Source organism: Heloderma suspectum, chromosome 5, assembly GCF_057233095.1.
Source record: "Heloderma suspectum isolate Gila_16-S chromosome 5, 16-S_ref, whole genome shotgun sequence".
NCBI lineage: Eukaryota > Metazoa > Chordata > Lepidosauria > Squamata > Helodermatidae > Heloderma > Heloderma suspectum.
Genome location: NC_139462.1, coordinates 66,280,689 through 66,295,373, shown reverse-complemented (window position 1 = coordinate 66,295,373; position 14,685 = coordinate 66,280,689). Strand labels below are relative to the sequence as shown.

The 14,685-nt window shown below is 41.5% G+C and overlaps 1 protein-coding gene across 13 annotated transcripts in view; it reads right to left on the bottom strand.

Moving 5' to 3' along the window:
* Positions 1-1,002: 1,002 nt before the first annotated feature.
* Positions 1,003-14,685, bottom strand: part of ARFIP1 (ARF interacting protein 1) — a 64,363-nt gene continuing 50,680 nt past the window's right edge. For all 13 annotated transcript variants that reach the window (XM_084856284.1, XM_084856277.1, XM_084856276.1 and 10 more), the window contains one exon: positions 1,003-1,285. In XM_084856284.1, the coding sequence (XP_084712410.1) occupies positions 1,127-1,285 (159 nt within the window). In that variant the 3' untranslated portion in view covers positions 1,003-1,126. The remainder of the gene's footprint in view (positions 1,286-14,685) is intronic.

Below are 14,685 nucleotides of genomic sequence, written 5' to 3'. Positions count from 1 at the left end.
CTCAGACAAGAGTGTAATGAGGAATGATTTAAGATGAACTTGATAAACACTTTACATAAGACTGAAACAAAACCATTTTAAGCAGCAACCAAATCTATTTCAACATATAGTACATAATTATACAATCCATATAAGCTGTGATAAGTTACTTTAAGTATCTTATTTATATAAACACAAAAAAGCAGTGGAAAGTGTGCAAACAAGGATGCCCCAGAATAGTGAATTTTAAAAGGTTATGCTGGAGAGAACAGACTTCTACATTTAATAACTACTGGGGGTTTTTTGGCAGGGGGGAGCCAGAATCTGTCAGCCAGGGGACATAGTCTGGAGGGTCAAACAAGCACACACATCCCAGACTGGCCTTAATCTGCCTCTTTAAAAAGTCATCAATCCAAATTATGTACACTGCGTAGAAAGAGCATTGCAAAAGGCACTTTTGAATTTAAGGCAAGTAAAGGTATATTTTTCTAGAAAGTTAAAATTAAATTAGTAGAGCTATGCGCTGCTTTCCCTAGCAGGTCATCTTTATAATGATAAAATGTGTGTTCAAAGCTTCAGCCCAATAGGGTAATTCTAAATTTAGTGTTTTTGAACATATAATGGAAGGACTAACTTCTTAAAAAAAGAAAGAAAAGGTATTTGCTGCAATTCCATGTATCAGCCAGTGCCTGATTTTGTGGATGCTGCTTTAAGGCCTTGTATTATTACTCTGTAAAATATTTATTCTTTGAACACAATTACATGAAAAAAGAATCTTTAGAGAGGTTTAATACATTTATATAAAATATCAGATGTTGATACAAATCATGAGCATCTCCCTTTGGAAAAATTTCCATCTAGACACCACAATTACCAGAGATTACAAACATCTTCGTCAGTGCAAATCTATATTTCCCTACTACAGAAAACTATCCACCCTCAAATACAAAAATTTCTGTTTCTGAAATGACAAATTTGGTTATATCCACCCACCCTCCTGAACTACTACAGTATGCATTATGAAAGGGGGGGGGGGGAATTAAAGCTGCTTGTGCAAGTATCATTACAAACAGTCCTTGTGCAAGCTCCTTGATTCTTATTAGGTGTACAGGATCCTGGGTTGATCAAGGGATCTCCATGCCTGGTTCTATTGCTGATCTTCAAGCCAGGATGGAGTATCTACTCCAGGCGTTTTCAATTTGATATGGAATAGCTTAAGTGTCTGTTCAAGCTGTTTTTGATTCCCTGCAAAGTATGCTGCCACGGCATTGTGGAACAGAACAAGCTGATTGTGCAATACTTTGACCTGCGGACAAAGATAAATAATGTTAAAAATGAAAATGCATGTAACAGAATATTGAACCAGAGGTTAACCTACATGCTCCACCAATTTAAGAGCTGAAATTTATTTTTCCACTTATATACTACTTTTTGACCAACATTCCTCAAAGTGAAAACACTCAGCATAAATCCGGCAGGGCAGATCTGGAATCAGTAAATTTTGGTATGAGGGGATAAACAAAAGCAACCTTTCCAACCCAGTGTCTTCCAAATGTTCTGGACTACAACTCCCATCACCCTTGACGACTGGTCATGTGGTTGGGGCTGATGGGAGCTATAGTCCAAAACATCTGGAGGGCATCAGGCTTAACAAGAGCAGGGGGAGGTTTAACAAGAGCATCTTCAGTGCAATTACATGAAGGCTGAGGTAGTCTTGGAGATATGATGGACATAAGCATTTTAGTGCTTCGTTAAGTCAAAACCATCAACCTGAACTTTGCTTAAGCCATCATTACAAACCATGGCAGACCCCGGAGATTATGCTAAATAGCTTTCAGCAAACCCATCATCAGAAGGTAGGCCAACACTCATTAGAGACGAAGCACAAAGGATTTGAAAAAAGGATTGCAGCTTTCTTCACACAGGTGTTGCTGAAAAGCACCTCAGTCAATATTCAAATCTGAATGTTTATGAGGAACAACGGATCATCTCCCAGTTAAAAGCAGTAAGAATAAATTCTAATCACAAGTGTCCAAAAGAACACAGGAATTGTAGGTGCTAGAGATTCTTGAATGGAATGTAAAATCCTGAGGGAGATCAGTAGAATAAAAGTTGTGGACCCTTACACGGAGAGGCGAGGGTCACACTGCACTACATATGGAAGAGCAGACTGAGTAAAAACTGTTCTGTCTGCGTTTCGCAGGTTGTCAGGCGCCTTTCGTTCCATCATCTGCACACTGAAAGAAATTGATTATTTTTAGGTTCCGAATTTGCACAAATTCGTATGTGCAAAAATGTGCAAATCCCCCCAAAATGCACAAATCCCCCCAAATGCACATTTTCACGCTTTAGACTATGGGGGAAATGCACATTTTCGGCTGAGGTTTTTTTTAAAAAAAACATTTTCTGTGCATTTTTCTAAGATGAAATTTGTGCAAACTTCCCAAAGGTTAGAAAAATGGTCCACAAGTCTGTAGAATCCACCCAACAGGGGAAAAGCTGGTCTGGTGTGGAATCTGCAGGTCGGATTCATAAAAATCCAAGCTCATTTGGTTCCGTTGCGGCTTTCTCTGGCACCCCTACTACTACATACATCCTCACAATTTTGACCCATGATTGGCTGATTAACTATTCTTTCAATCACCCTGTGAGGTAGGTTAGGTTGAGAGTTACTTGCCCAATGCCATTCAGTGTGCTTCATGGCTTAGCTGAGAACTTTCGGATCCAAGTGCAATATTACTTACTAGCATATAAATAAAATACAACTTTACATGAAGTCAGAAATTCACATTTGCTCAATTCCACAACTATCACAGTAACATCAATAGTATCAAATGGAAAGGTTCTATGTGATAGTTTATGCCTGTCAATGAGAAACATGTAGGAATTTCATTATAAAAGGTGCTCTTGTACTAATTATTACATCCATGGGTCATTGTTAAGAACTGAACAAGTTTAAGGTTCAACCAAGGAAAGGGAAAGAGAGAAAAAAGTGCTGTGGATAAAAAAAGCAGATCTTAATGCTGCCATCTTAAGCAGATTTACTTGAACTTAGGCTCTATGGAGATCAATGACAAACACTTCTAAGTAAAAGTAGTTAAAATCAAGTCCCAGAGATTTAAAAACCAAAAAAAAAAAGTTTATTTCATAAGTAGAACAAGCAATTTAAATGCCCACATTCGAAATATTAACTCATTCATTCATTGCATTTACATCCTACCTTTTTTCCTCTTGCAAGGAACCCAAGGCGGCTTACGTTCTCCTCCTCCTCTCCATTTTATCCTCACAACAACCACCCTGTGAGGTAGGCTGGGCTGAGAGTCTGTGACTGGCCCAAAGTCACCCAGTGCACTTCCATGGCCAAGTGGGGACTAGAAACTAGATCTCCCGGCTCCCAGTCCAACACTCTTACCACTACACCACACTGGCTCCCACCACCAAAATTAGGCTTGACATTAATAGCAATGTCATGGCTATAAGATGTTTCTTTGTAAGAACTCCGCAAGTGAAACACCAAACTGCAAAAGCAAGAATTTTAGCAGCCTGTCAAAGCTGCTTTGTGAATTGTAGGAGCCAAGAGGTCACAAATGGAGAATGTGACTTGAAAATCAACCCCTTTCCCACAAGAACACAGACTCAATTGAGTAAGATAAAATAAGAACCAACCTTTCTGCCATTAATCAATGTATTTGAAGTAATTTCCAAGTAAGCACTGTATATAACATTTAAAGCACATTGTGCTTTATCTCAAGGCCTACACTTCTGAAGTGACAGTTTCCAACCCTCTTATCCCATAATAAAATTGTTAGTCTTTAAAGTGCCATAAGACTTCTTTGTTTTTGCTGCATCAAACACAGCTACCCCTCTGAGAATATGCTACGTATGTTCACATAACATACCCTCCTTGAATCTTTGTAAGAGCTTTGACTAAAAGACTAATAAAGACTGTAACCAATATTCTATCTCTTATAATAAGCCAAATTTTGTATTAGAAATCTTGCAAAACATCAAAATAACAGCAAATACAAAATCAGGCAACAAGTGCTGTAGGGAAGCAATTTGTTTATTTTACACAACAACTTATATTATCTTAACTATTTCCAATCTTCTGAGTGTATATAACTAAAGACTGGGAAAACAACTTGTGTGTGAACTACGTGGGATGGACACACTTAAATAATTTGAACATCTGATTACAATACTCAGACAGCAAACCTAGAAAACATCACTATGTTTTACTGACTAAACAGTATTTTAAAATCAAGTACTGGGAATCAGATTTATGTATTCACTTATAATGTGCTATAGATTTAAAGACAGCCTGTAACAGTCTTGACAATACTCTTACATACTAATAGAGCAATACATACATTTTTTTAAAAAGCACATACATAAAGCTGAAAAGCCCAGAGGGACTTGACAGAGTTACATTTAGGAAGCCAAAGAACTGGTGTCTCCACAATATTGGTTGAATGGTGATGAAAGATTAAAGGTACTACTAGCAATCCAAACAAACAAGACAAGAAATAAAAGCTATTTTACTTACATACTGCACCCCACCATTGAATTGATTCAACTCGTTCCAGCATTATGAAGTACTAGCCCAAATACAGTCCATGACATTCAGGATCTAATGCCTTCGTAGGCCTATTCCCTATCACTGAAAGGACAGGTTGCTTGCCTGTAACTGTAGTTCTTTTAGTGGTCATCTGTGAACTGACACATATGGGTTATGTGCCCGTGCAGAACAATCATTCAGAACATCCTAGACCTGAGCAGAGCTTTAGGTGGGAGCCCTGCTCACCACCTCTGTGCACGCTCCAGGGTGGGAGCCACACCCTAAAGCATGTGCAAGGTGGGTAGATGGGGCTCCCGCCTAAAGCTCAGCTCTAGAATGTTCTGAATGACTGTTCTGCACAAGTGCATAATCCATAGTGTCAGTTCACAGATGACAGCGAAGAAGCAGCTTGCTGTTCAATTCTGATACTGTGAGCTGATTATACTCTTAGGAAAAGCAGATGAGACAGCCTTCCTAAGGACTGTACCACTTTTTAATGCAGGTAGGTAAGTGTGTGAGATAAGTCAGAAGTTATAACACTTTCCCATAAAAAACCTGGTAGGATTTTTTTTTTAAAATGGGAACACTGAAACATACAATCTTTCTCTCCACAAAATACACACTTGCATTATTAAGTTGCATAGCTTCCAGTACTTCATAACTCTGGTTCACACTGAAAGAGTCGCTCACTCAGCTAAACATTTTTATCTCCAACCTATTCAAGCTTCCTTTTACTTCTGTCAACTATAAGAAATTACTCGATTTAACAAATGAATTCTGGTTTCTAGATAACTATAAATAATGTGATATAAAATGCCTAATGCCAACCCAACCCCTCCTATCCAACACGTGAAGCAACTGCCCTACTTAGACCATACCCAGCAGAAGAGTACTACTCAACATGCAAACCAGCATGTCCAACTTGGGGTATGCATAAATATATAGGAGCCTGAAAAAAAACTATACCTGCCCAGTGTGATGTGGAGTTACAGCTTAAGTCAATGTGTGACTTAAGATGCAAATATACCAACCTCCCTGAAACACAAAGCCCTGATTTCTAGTCACAGAAGCCCCAAAACTATGATAAGTAGCAAAGTGCTATAACTCAGTGGTAGAGCAAATGCTTTGCATGCAGAAAGTGAAAGGTTCAATCCCAAAACAGAAGACAGAACTGGAAATATCGTTCACTTGTGTTTTTCCTGCTCTTCACCATTTTTCATGGCTCAACACGAGACAAGTTTATACAATGGCCTAGCCCATATGTGGAATTCATTTTTGGTCATAGTTAAACATAGATTCAGCATAAAGACATTATTTGTTAACCGTATCCTCACACCATTTGTACATAAGGGTTTACATGGTTTGAGTTTGTTTTAGGATTTCAGTTAAGACGTTTGCTTAGAAGTGCTTTGAGGGATCTGACTCAGTCATGTCACTGATCACACTAAACTCCAGCATTCTCTTCTTCCCATTAAAGTAGTCATCCAAGTGGCATTTCTGGGAACCAACCAGCCACAGGAAACATGCTGCAGCTGATAACAGCCTTCCAAATCACAGTAACTGCAATGCCTTGCAACTGTGAGAGTTTGGTAAACACTGCAGTCATCTGCCTGCCTTGGAGATAGAAGCCTCAGGTATTTTCCATGACATAAGAGCCAGCAGATGGAATACTTTGTGAAGAAGCCCTTTTTTATTATACCCATTACATTCTTCACAGCTGTAACTGGCAGCACTGCCATGTTTTATAGGGTTTTTTCTTAAGATAAAGCATTCATGGTTATTTACTTACTAGGAACTCAGATTTCATTGACCAACTCTCTCACAGGGGCATCAAAATAGCTAGGGTACCCACACAAAACCCTGAATTATGCAGTTCAAAAAACCCCAATGATTACTCAAAACATCTGAGACCTAGACATTTGTACATTTCCCACAGAACTGTAGGTGCAAGATAAACTGTTTACTAGCATCGGACACTTTTACATCCAGGAGTCAAAACTTCATATCCTACAGGAGCCTAGTATTACAGAACACAGTAAATCAATCTGCACATGGGATAGGATATTGGGATATAGAGCTGTCCTGTCAGGCAGACCAGGCTGGAGTTTCATTAATTTAAATAGTCTTATTGGTCTTATAGGCCCCTTCCAACCCTACTATTCTATGAAATACTAGTAGCTGCAGCTACTTCCTTTGAAAAAACAGCAACCTATGTCTAAGTGAGGAAGAAACCTACAACCTGTAGTTTTTATTTACCTGATAGGGGAACACTCTTAGCAAACTCCTGCCTAGCTACAGCCAGAGTCCAATCTGTGAATTTCCTCATCTCTCCTTCTAACCCTGTAGCATGAACCAGCTGGCTAGGCATATGGGTGGGAGAGACCCGTGGGCTAGACAAAAATTTATGATTGATGATTAACATTTATATACCGCCTTACTGCTAAAAAATTGAATAGATGCATATTTACACCCTTTCTAAAGGCCAAGGAAGTGGGGGGCAACTGTCGTTCTTGATGAAGCACATTCCACAATTTGGGGGCAACACAGGAGAAAGCCTTTTCATGCATACCCACCAAATGGGCCTCTGCAGGTAATGGCACCCCCAAATGGGCCTCTCCTGCAGATCTCAGTACTCTGGTAGGTTCATAATGAGACAGGCCCTTTAGATGGCCTTGTCCTAAGCCATTTGCTCAGGTCAACCCCAGACTCCAAATCAAAAAAGGGTTATTCAAAGTTTAAGATGAGGGAGTGTGAGAAATAAGTAGCAAAAGGGGGACAATGCTTAATAATCCTATCCTACTGTTACATACTTGGCTGAAGCAATGGCCTCAATGTTTAATGAGAAACAACATACATAGTAAAACAGCCCCTCTATGCAGTGTGACCAGGAAGGGGGAAACTGATGAAGTTTTTGCAACCTGTTAATCAGAAGCCAGCAGGGCTGCAGGTGTGTCAAACACACATAGACAGATATTGGACACTTAACACTTTGGGAAAGAGGAGTGAATCTGGAAAGATTTCCCTTTCTGTTGTCATCAGACATAGCTGGCATGGAAAGGACTGTTTCTTGCAGGCAAGGTGGGAAGTATGTGCCCTACCAGTTTCTCTAACATGGAGGAGGAAGTTTTGGGGGCAGACATGAGAATTTCTTTAAAAGGGCAGGCTCTGTATACCCAGCAATTCACTACAGGGGTTTCTATTGCCTCTTCAGACTTTGATTTGGGAGAAAGGGCGTATCGAGTAGCAAATGCTTCGTTTATTTACTACTTAAATGCTAAAGGCATGCCAACAAAACAATTGGGTGTAATAGTTCAGAAGGTGTAGAACAGAATGCATCTAAAATTCATACATAGTTCCAATACAGTAGCTTTATCTTTAAAAAAACCCCACTGTTGGAAGACTGAAAAAGGTTTGAAATGGGCATTGTTTGCTGAACTTATAGCAGCAACCCCAGAACTAAAAGAACTGTGTGCCATGCTATTAAGAAAGGCCACATATATTGGTTATCTGAGATGAAGAATCCCCTGGAAGTCTCACTGTTTGGAACACTTAACACTTCCTTTCCTGAGACAGATGTTTTAAACGAGTGTAGAATATGGAACTCAGCAACTTCAGGGTGAAAATTTAAAGGCGCCATCCATCCCACCCAACTTTCTAGAACTGACATAGTTCAAAACAGGATATGGTAAAACAGGCCAAGTGGACTGCCTTGCAGTACCAACAAGAAAACTGCTTGAAGGACAAAGTTTTGCAATCCAGAGACCAGCAAAATTATTTTCATGCAAGTCTTTATGTTCCTTTATCATCCACTATCAAGGATCTAAGGGCTTTTCCTAGTTATTCTTAACTTGTACTATTGTTTACACTGCCAATAAAACCATTCTCAGCTTCCCTCAACGACTGAATCACTATAACAAACAGCAGATGAGGAGTAAGCCTGTGTCTAGGCTGTATCAGGTTCCAGGTGGGGGCTTACATGAGGAACGCTCCCCCACAAAACATTTTCCTACATCTAGAACACTAGTATGTCAGGGAGAAGGCTAGGCTAGAACTTTTTCCTCTGATATCTGGTTTGCTATATAGAAGAAGAAAAATTATATGAAAGAGGATTCACAGTTGTCGGAGTTCTACACCTGCCGCCTCAAGCACTTTAGGCCAAACACAGGTTTACCATCTCATCTACTCTTAATGAGGAATATGCCATTGTGGGCAGTTTCTCTTAACTTACCTTCTGCCTCCTTTGGCCTATTCCCAAACTTCTCTTACCCTTTACAGGAACCATACAGGCATTAGCTCTTAGCCACCAGTGGTCTGGCTGGATCTCTGCACCCTTTTCAAGTCTGATATGTATGGCATTCAGGCTGCTGCTAAACTTGATGGGAGAGGAAGAAGAGCATCTGCACAAGTATCTCCCTCCTGCTTGTGTCTACCTGCTGGCACCACTTCTGCATAACCACGAGCATAGTTCTTTGAATTAGTAAACAGAAAAAGCTTTCACAGCCACTGATTATCTCTACTTTGCTCTTAAGAGCAACTCAGCAAGGATGATGTAGAAAGTTGGAAATCAAGAATGATACACTCAAAATTAATCACTTTGAATCATATGAACATTTTCCTCTCTTAAGTGCCCAGGATGCAAAAGTGCAAGTTGTAGCCATCTTCCTAGTATGTTAAAAATAATTTGTTGAGCAAATCAATATACAAGCAATGCATTAGCCATTCTCCATGCAACCTTCATAATCTTCTCTGAAAGACAGTAAAAATGAAATGCTAATGGCCACGATCGGATATCAAAAAGAAGGCAATAGTTTGCCCTCCCAGCTATCTGATACTGTGGCATATACATAGGGATGGATCAATGTTTTTGACACCACTGTGCGTTTATTACATCAGCAGTACAGAGGCATTTTGAGGTCTCTTTCCTGGAAGGACCTTTCAGAACTGCCAGAGATCGCTTCAGTGGTGAACTATTTGCACCAAGTGTGAAGATACAGACATTTCAGAATATTCTGATCTCTCATGTTTGCTACTGAAAACTGCAGAGATCTGCAAGCACATGGATATGGGTGGTTGCAATGAAAAAAGCACAATCTGTGCAAACACAGACTAGGCTGGTATAACAGGTAGTGCTACCAACTGTCAAGAGCTCTTGACATCTTACAGACACTTATTAGTGCACAATGTCACTACAGCTTTTTGTTCATTGTGAAGAGAACAAAGATAACAATTTATCTTAACATCTGAAAAGCTGCCAAGCCTCCTTCCCCCCAGGGTATTTGTAGCTAACAAATCATTGCGACAGTATTTCAAGCAAATCAGTTTTAGAATTGTACCTCAAATTATTATTTTCTGAAAATGAACCGCAGACCTGCACCATTTCAAGGAAATTGAAACCACTGAAAAACTTCAGTGAATAAACGTAGTTCTCCAACAAGAGATTTCAAAGTGATCCATCTTTCCCTCCCTACAACCCCATACATCAGTTTTGCACACAGCCTCTGCCACTCCTATCCCTGCAATAAGTTAACACAAGCTTAAGTATAAAAGCTATTTCAGAAGTACTTGTTTTATTTATTTTGTATGCTGCCCCATAACAAAGTTCTCTAGGCAGCCTACAACAAACATAACAATTTAGATCTTAGAAAAGAGAACATAAAATCATAAAATCAAAAGTGACATAAAGTACAACAGCAAAACTCACAGCAATCCCAAAATTAAAAACAGTCTTTTAAAAGTGGGAGGTCCAGAATACATGAGTTATTTAAAAGAACTGAGTGAACAGAAAGGTCTTTACCTGGAGCTGAACAGACCACAGGGATCACACCAAGTGAACCTCCCTGGGGATTGTGGCCAAGCTATTGTTGTTCAGTCGTTAAGTCGTGTCCAACTCTTCGTGACCCCATGGACCATAGCACGCCAGGCCTTCCTGTCCTCTGCTCTCTCCCGGAGTGTGCTCAAGTCCATATTCATTGCATCGGTGATGCTATCTAGCCATCTCAACCTCTGCCACCCCCTTCTCCTTTTGCCTTCAATCTTTCCCAGCATCAGGGTCTTTTCCAGGGAGTTTTCTCTTCATATTAGGTGGCCAAAATATTTGAGCTTCAGCTTCAGTATCTGTCCTTCCAATGAGCACTCAGGGTTGATTTCCTTTAGGATGGACTGATTTGACCTCCTTGCAGTCCAGGGGACTCGTAACAGTCTTCTCCAGCACCATAGTTCGAAAGCATCAGTTCTTCGGCGCTCAGCCTTCCTTATAGTCCAGTTCTCACAGCCATACGTTGCTACTGGGAAAACCATAGCTTTGATTATACGAATCTTTGTCGGCAAGGTGATGTCTCTGCTTCTTACTATGCTGTCTAGGTTTGCCATAGCTTTCCTCCCAAGGAAGGAAAATCTGCCATCTCCACTAGCTTTGTTGTTAGGAATGCTTCCTAAGGCCCACTTGACTTCACTCTCGAGGATGTCCAGCTCAAGTTCAGTGACCGCACTATCATGGCTATCAGGGACATTAAGATCTTTTCTGGATAGTTCTTCCACCTCTTCTTAATCTCATCTGCTTCTGTTAGGTCCCTGCCTTCTTTGTCCTTTATCATGCCCGTCTTTGCACAAAACGTTCCCTTGAGATCTCCGATTTTCTTGAAGAGATCTCTAGTCTTTCCCATTCTGTTGTTTTCCTCCATTTCTTTGCATTGTTCATTTAAGAAGGCCTTCTTGTCTCTCCTTGCTATTCTCTGGAACTGTGCATTCAGTTGGATATATCTTCCCCTTTCTCCCTTGCTTTTCACTTCCCTTCTTTCCTCAGCTACTTGTAAAGCCTCATCAGACAGCAACTTGGCTTTCTTGCATTTCTTTTTCTTTGGGATGGATTGAGTTGCTGCCTCCTGAACAATGTTACGGACCTCCATCCATAGTTCCTCAGGCGCTCTGTCTATCATGTCTAATCCCTGAAATCTATTCCTCACCTCCACTGTATATTCATAAGGGATATGATTTAGGTCATACCTGAATGGTATAGTGGTTTTCCCTATGTTCTTCAATTTAAGCCGAAATTTTGCAAGAAGCAGCTCATGTGCTGAGCCACAGTCAGCTCCAGGTCTTGTTTTTACTGACTGAATAGAGCTTCTCCATCTTTGGCTGCAAAGGACATAATCAATCTGATTTCGATATTGACCATCTGGTGATGTCCATGTGTAGAGTCGCCTCTCGTGCTGTTGGAAAAGAGTGTGTGCTATGATCAGCGTGTTCTCTTGGCAAAACTCGATTAGCCTTTGTCCTGCATCATTTTGTACACTAAGGCCATGCCTGCCTGTTATCCCGGTGATTTCTTGACTTCCTACTCTAGTATTCCAATCCCCTATGATGAAGAGGACATCTTTTTGTGGTGTTAGTTCTAGAAGGTGTTGTAGGTCTTCATAGAACCGATCAACCTCAGCTTCTTCGGCATCAGTGGTTGGGGCATAGACTTGAATTACTGTGATGTTGAATGGTTTGCCTTGGAATCGTACTGAGATAATTCTGTCATTTTTGAGATTGTACCCCAGTACTGCTTTTCCTACCCTTTTGTTGACTATGAGTGCTACTGCATTTCTTGTAAGGGATTCTTGCCCACAGTAGTAGATATAATGGTCACCTGAATTAAATTTGCCATGCTTGTCCATTTTAGTTCGCTGATTCCCAAGATGTTGATGTTCAGTCTTGCCATCTCATGTTTGACCACCTCCAGCTTACCTTGATTCACTGATCTGACATTCCAGGTTCCTAAACAATATTGTTCTTTACAGCATCGGACTTTCTTTTCACCACCAGACACATCCACAGCTGAGTGTCCTTTCGGCTTTGGCACAGCCGCTTCACTCTTTCTGGCGCTACTTGGAAATTCCCTCTGCTCTTCCCCAGTAGTATATTGGACACCTTCCAACATGAGGGGCTCATCTTCCGTCGTCATATCTTTTAGCCTTGTGATACGTTCCATGAGGTTTCCTTGGCAGGAATCCTGGAGTGGGTTGCCATTTCCTTCTCCAGTGGACCACATTTTGTCAGAACTCTCTGCCATGACCTGTCCGTCTTGGGTGGCCCTGCACGGCATAGCTTATGGCTTCACTGAGTTACGCAAGCCCCTTCGCCACAACAAGGCAGTGATCTATGAAGGGGGACAAGCTATTGCCATCCAGTTAAAGTTGCAGGTGGTGTATCAGCCAAAGCTGGAAAACGGCACTTAAAGCCACTGAGGTCACTTGAGCCTCTAATGATAGTGCTGGATCAATAATCACCCCCAGATTGTGAACCTCATCTGTTGGTGGGAGTGCAACCACATCTTGAACGTCTGAACACCATTCACTCAAGTGAATGAACATCAAGCTCTGTCTTGTCTGGACTGAGTCAGTTTATTCATCCTCATTAGTCCATTACCATGCTCAAGCACTGGTTCAGGACAGCCACATCCTCACCTGTGTCTGATGAAAATGAGAGTATCACCCACATAGTGGTGATATCTCAGATCAACTTTCTCAGCACTTTCATGGAGTTATTAAACACCATGGAAGAAAGAATAGAACCCTGTGGAGCTCTAAAGCATGACTGCCAGGGGGCTGCGCAGTAATCTTCCAGCACCACCTTTTAGAAATGGCCATCCAAGTAGGAGCAGATCCTCTGCCAAGTGGTGCCTTCCATGCCCAACCAGGACAGCCTATCCAGAAGGATACCATTGCTGATGCTATCGAAAGCATCCGAGAGATTGAGGAGAATCAACAGGTCATGCCCACCCTTCCTTTCTCATGATAAAAGGTCACAGGACCTTTTCCACAGGGTGTCAAAGGCAGTTTGCCCCAAAAGAAGGCCTGGGAATCCAACTGAAATATCTGGAAACATAATCAGTTTCATCCAAGAGTGGCTGGAGTTGCCCAGCCACCACTTTCTTGAGTACCTTGCTCAGGAAGGGAACCTTAGGCAGTGGTCTAAAGTTATTAATGTTGTCCAGGTCTAAGCTAGGTTTCTTCAGGATTAGTCCAATTAGGGAACCACTCTCACTCTCAATGAGGCATGTACAACCTCCTCGTCTCAGGCTGACACCCCCTCCTTGTTAGATTTAAAAAGCCACAAAGGGCATACAAATGGTTGGCTGGACTCGACCAATAACCTTAGTGACCTCCTTAGGCTCCAATAACTAAACCATCCAACAAAACTGGATTAGATAGTGCTCTGGACACCTCCACTAATGATAGCATTAATTGTGGAGTCCAAGTCATGGTGGATACAGGCAACTTTACTCTGAAAGTGTCTTGCGAATGTGTCACAACATGCTAACAAGGGTTCTACTACATCTCCCCCGAGATCAGATGTCAAAAGGCCCTGTCCCATCTGGAAAAGCTCTACTGGACAACACTGAGGGGATGCAATATTTCTTCACCTCCATCACTCCCACAGAGTATGCCTGATAGTGGGCTTTCACTCATGTTTAATCAGACTGGACATGATATTTTCCCCCATGAGTTTCACTTATCTGTGCACTTTCAGCATGGCAGCTATTAGCTGTTTAGCATGGTGCCAACAAGCCCTCTTCGAACAACTGAACAGCAAGTCAAAGCATAGAATCATAGAATAGTAGGGTTGGAAGGGGCCTATAAGGCCATCGAGTCCAACCCCCTGCCCAATGCAGGAATCCAAGTCAGAGCATCCCCGACAGATGGCTGTCCAGCCTCACCTAGAACGCCTTCAGTGTGGGAGAGTCCACCACCTCCCTAAGTAATTGGTTCCATTGTCGTATTGCTCTAACAGTCAGGAAGTTTTTCCTGATGTTCAGCCGGAATTTGGCTTCCTGCAACTTGAGCCCATTATTCCGTGTCCTGCACTCTGGGATGGTCAAGAAGAGATCCTGGCCTTCTTCTCTGTGACAACCTTTCAAATACTTGAAGAGTGCTGTCATATCTCCCCTCAGTCTTCTCTTCTCAAGGCTAAACATGCCCAGTTCTTTCAGTCTCTCTTCATAGGGCTTTGTTTCCAGTCCTCTGATCATCTTTGTTGCCCTCCTCTGAACCCTTTCCAGTTTGTCTGCATCCTTCTTAAAGTGTGGTGCCCAGAACTGGACACAGTACTCCAGATGAGGCCTAACCAGTGCTGAGTTGAGGGGAACTAGTACTTCCAGGGATTTG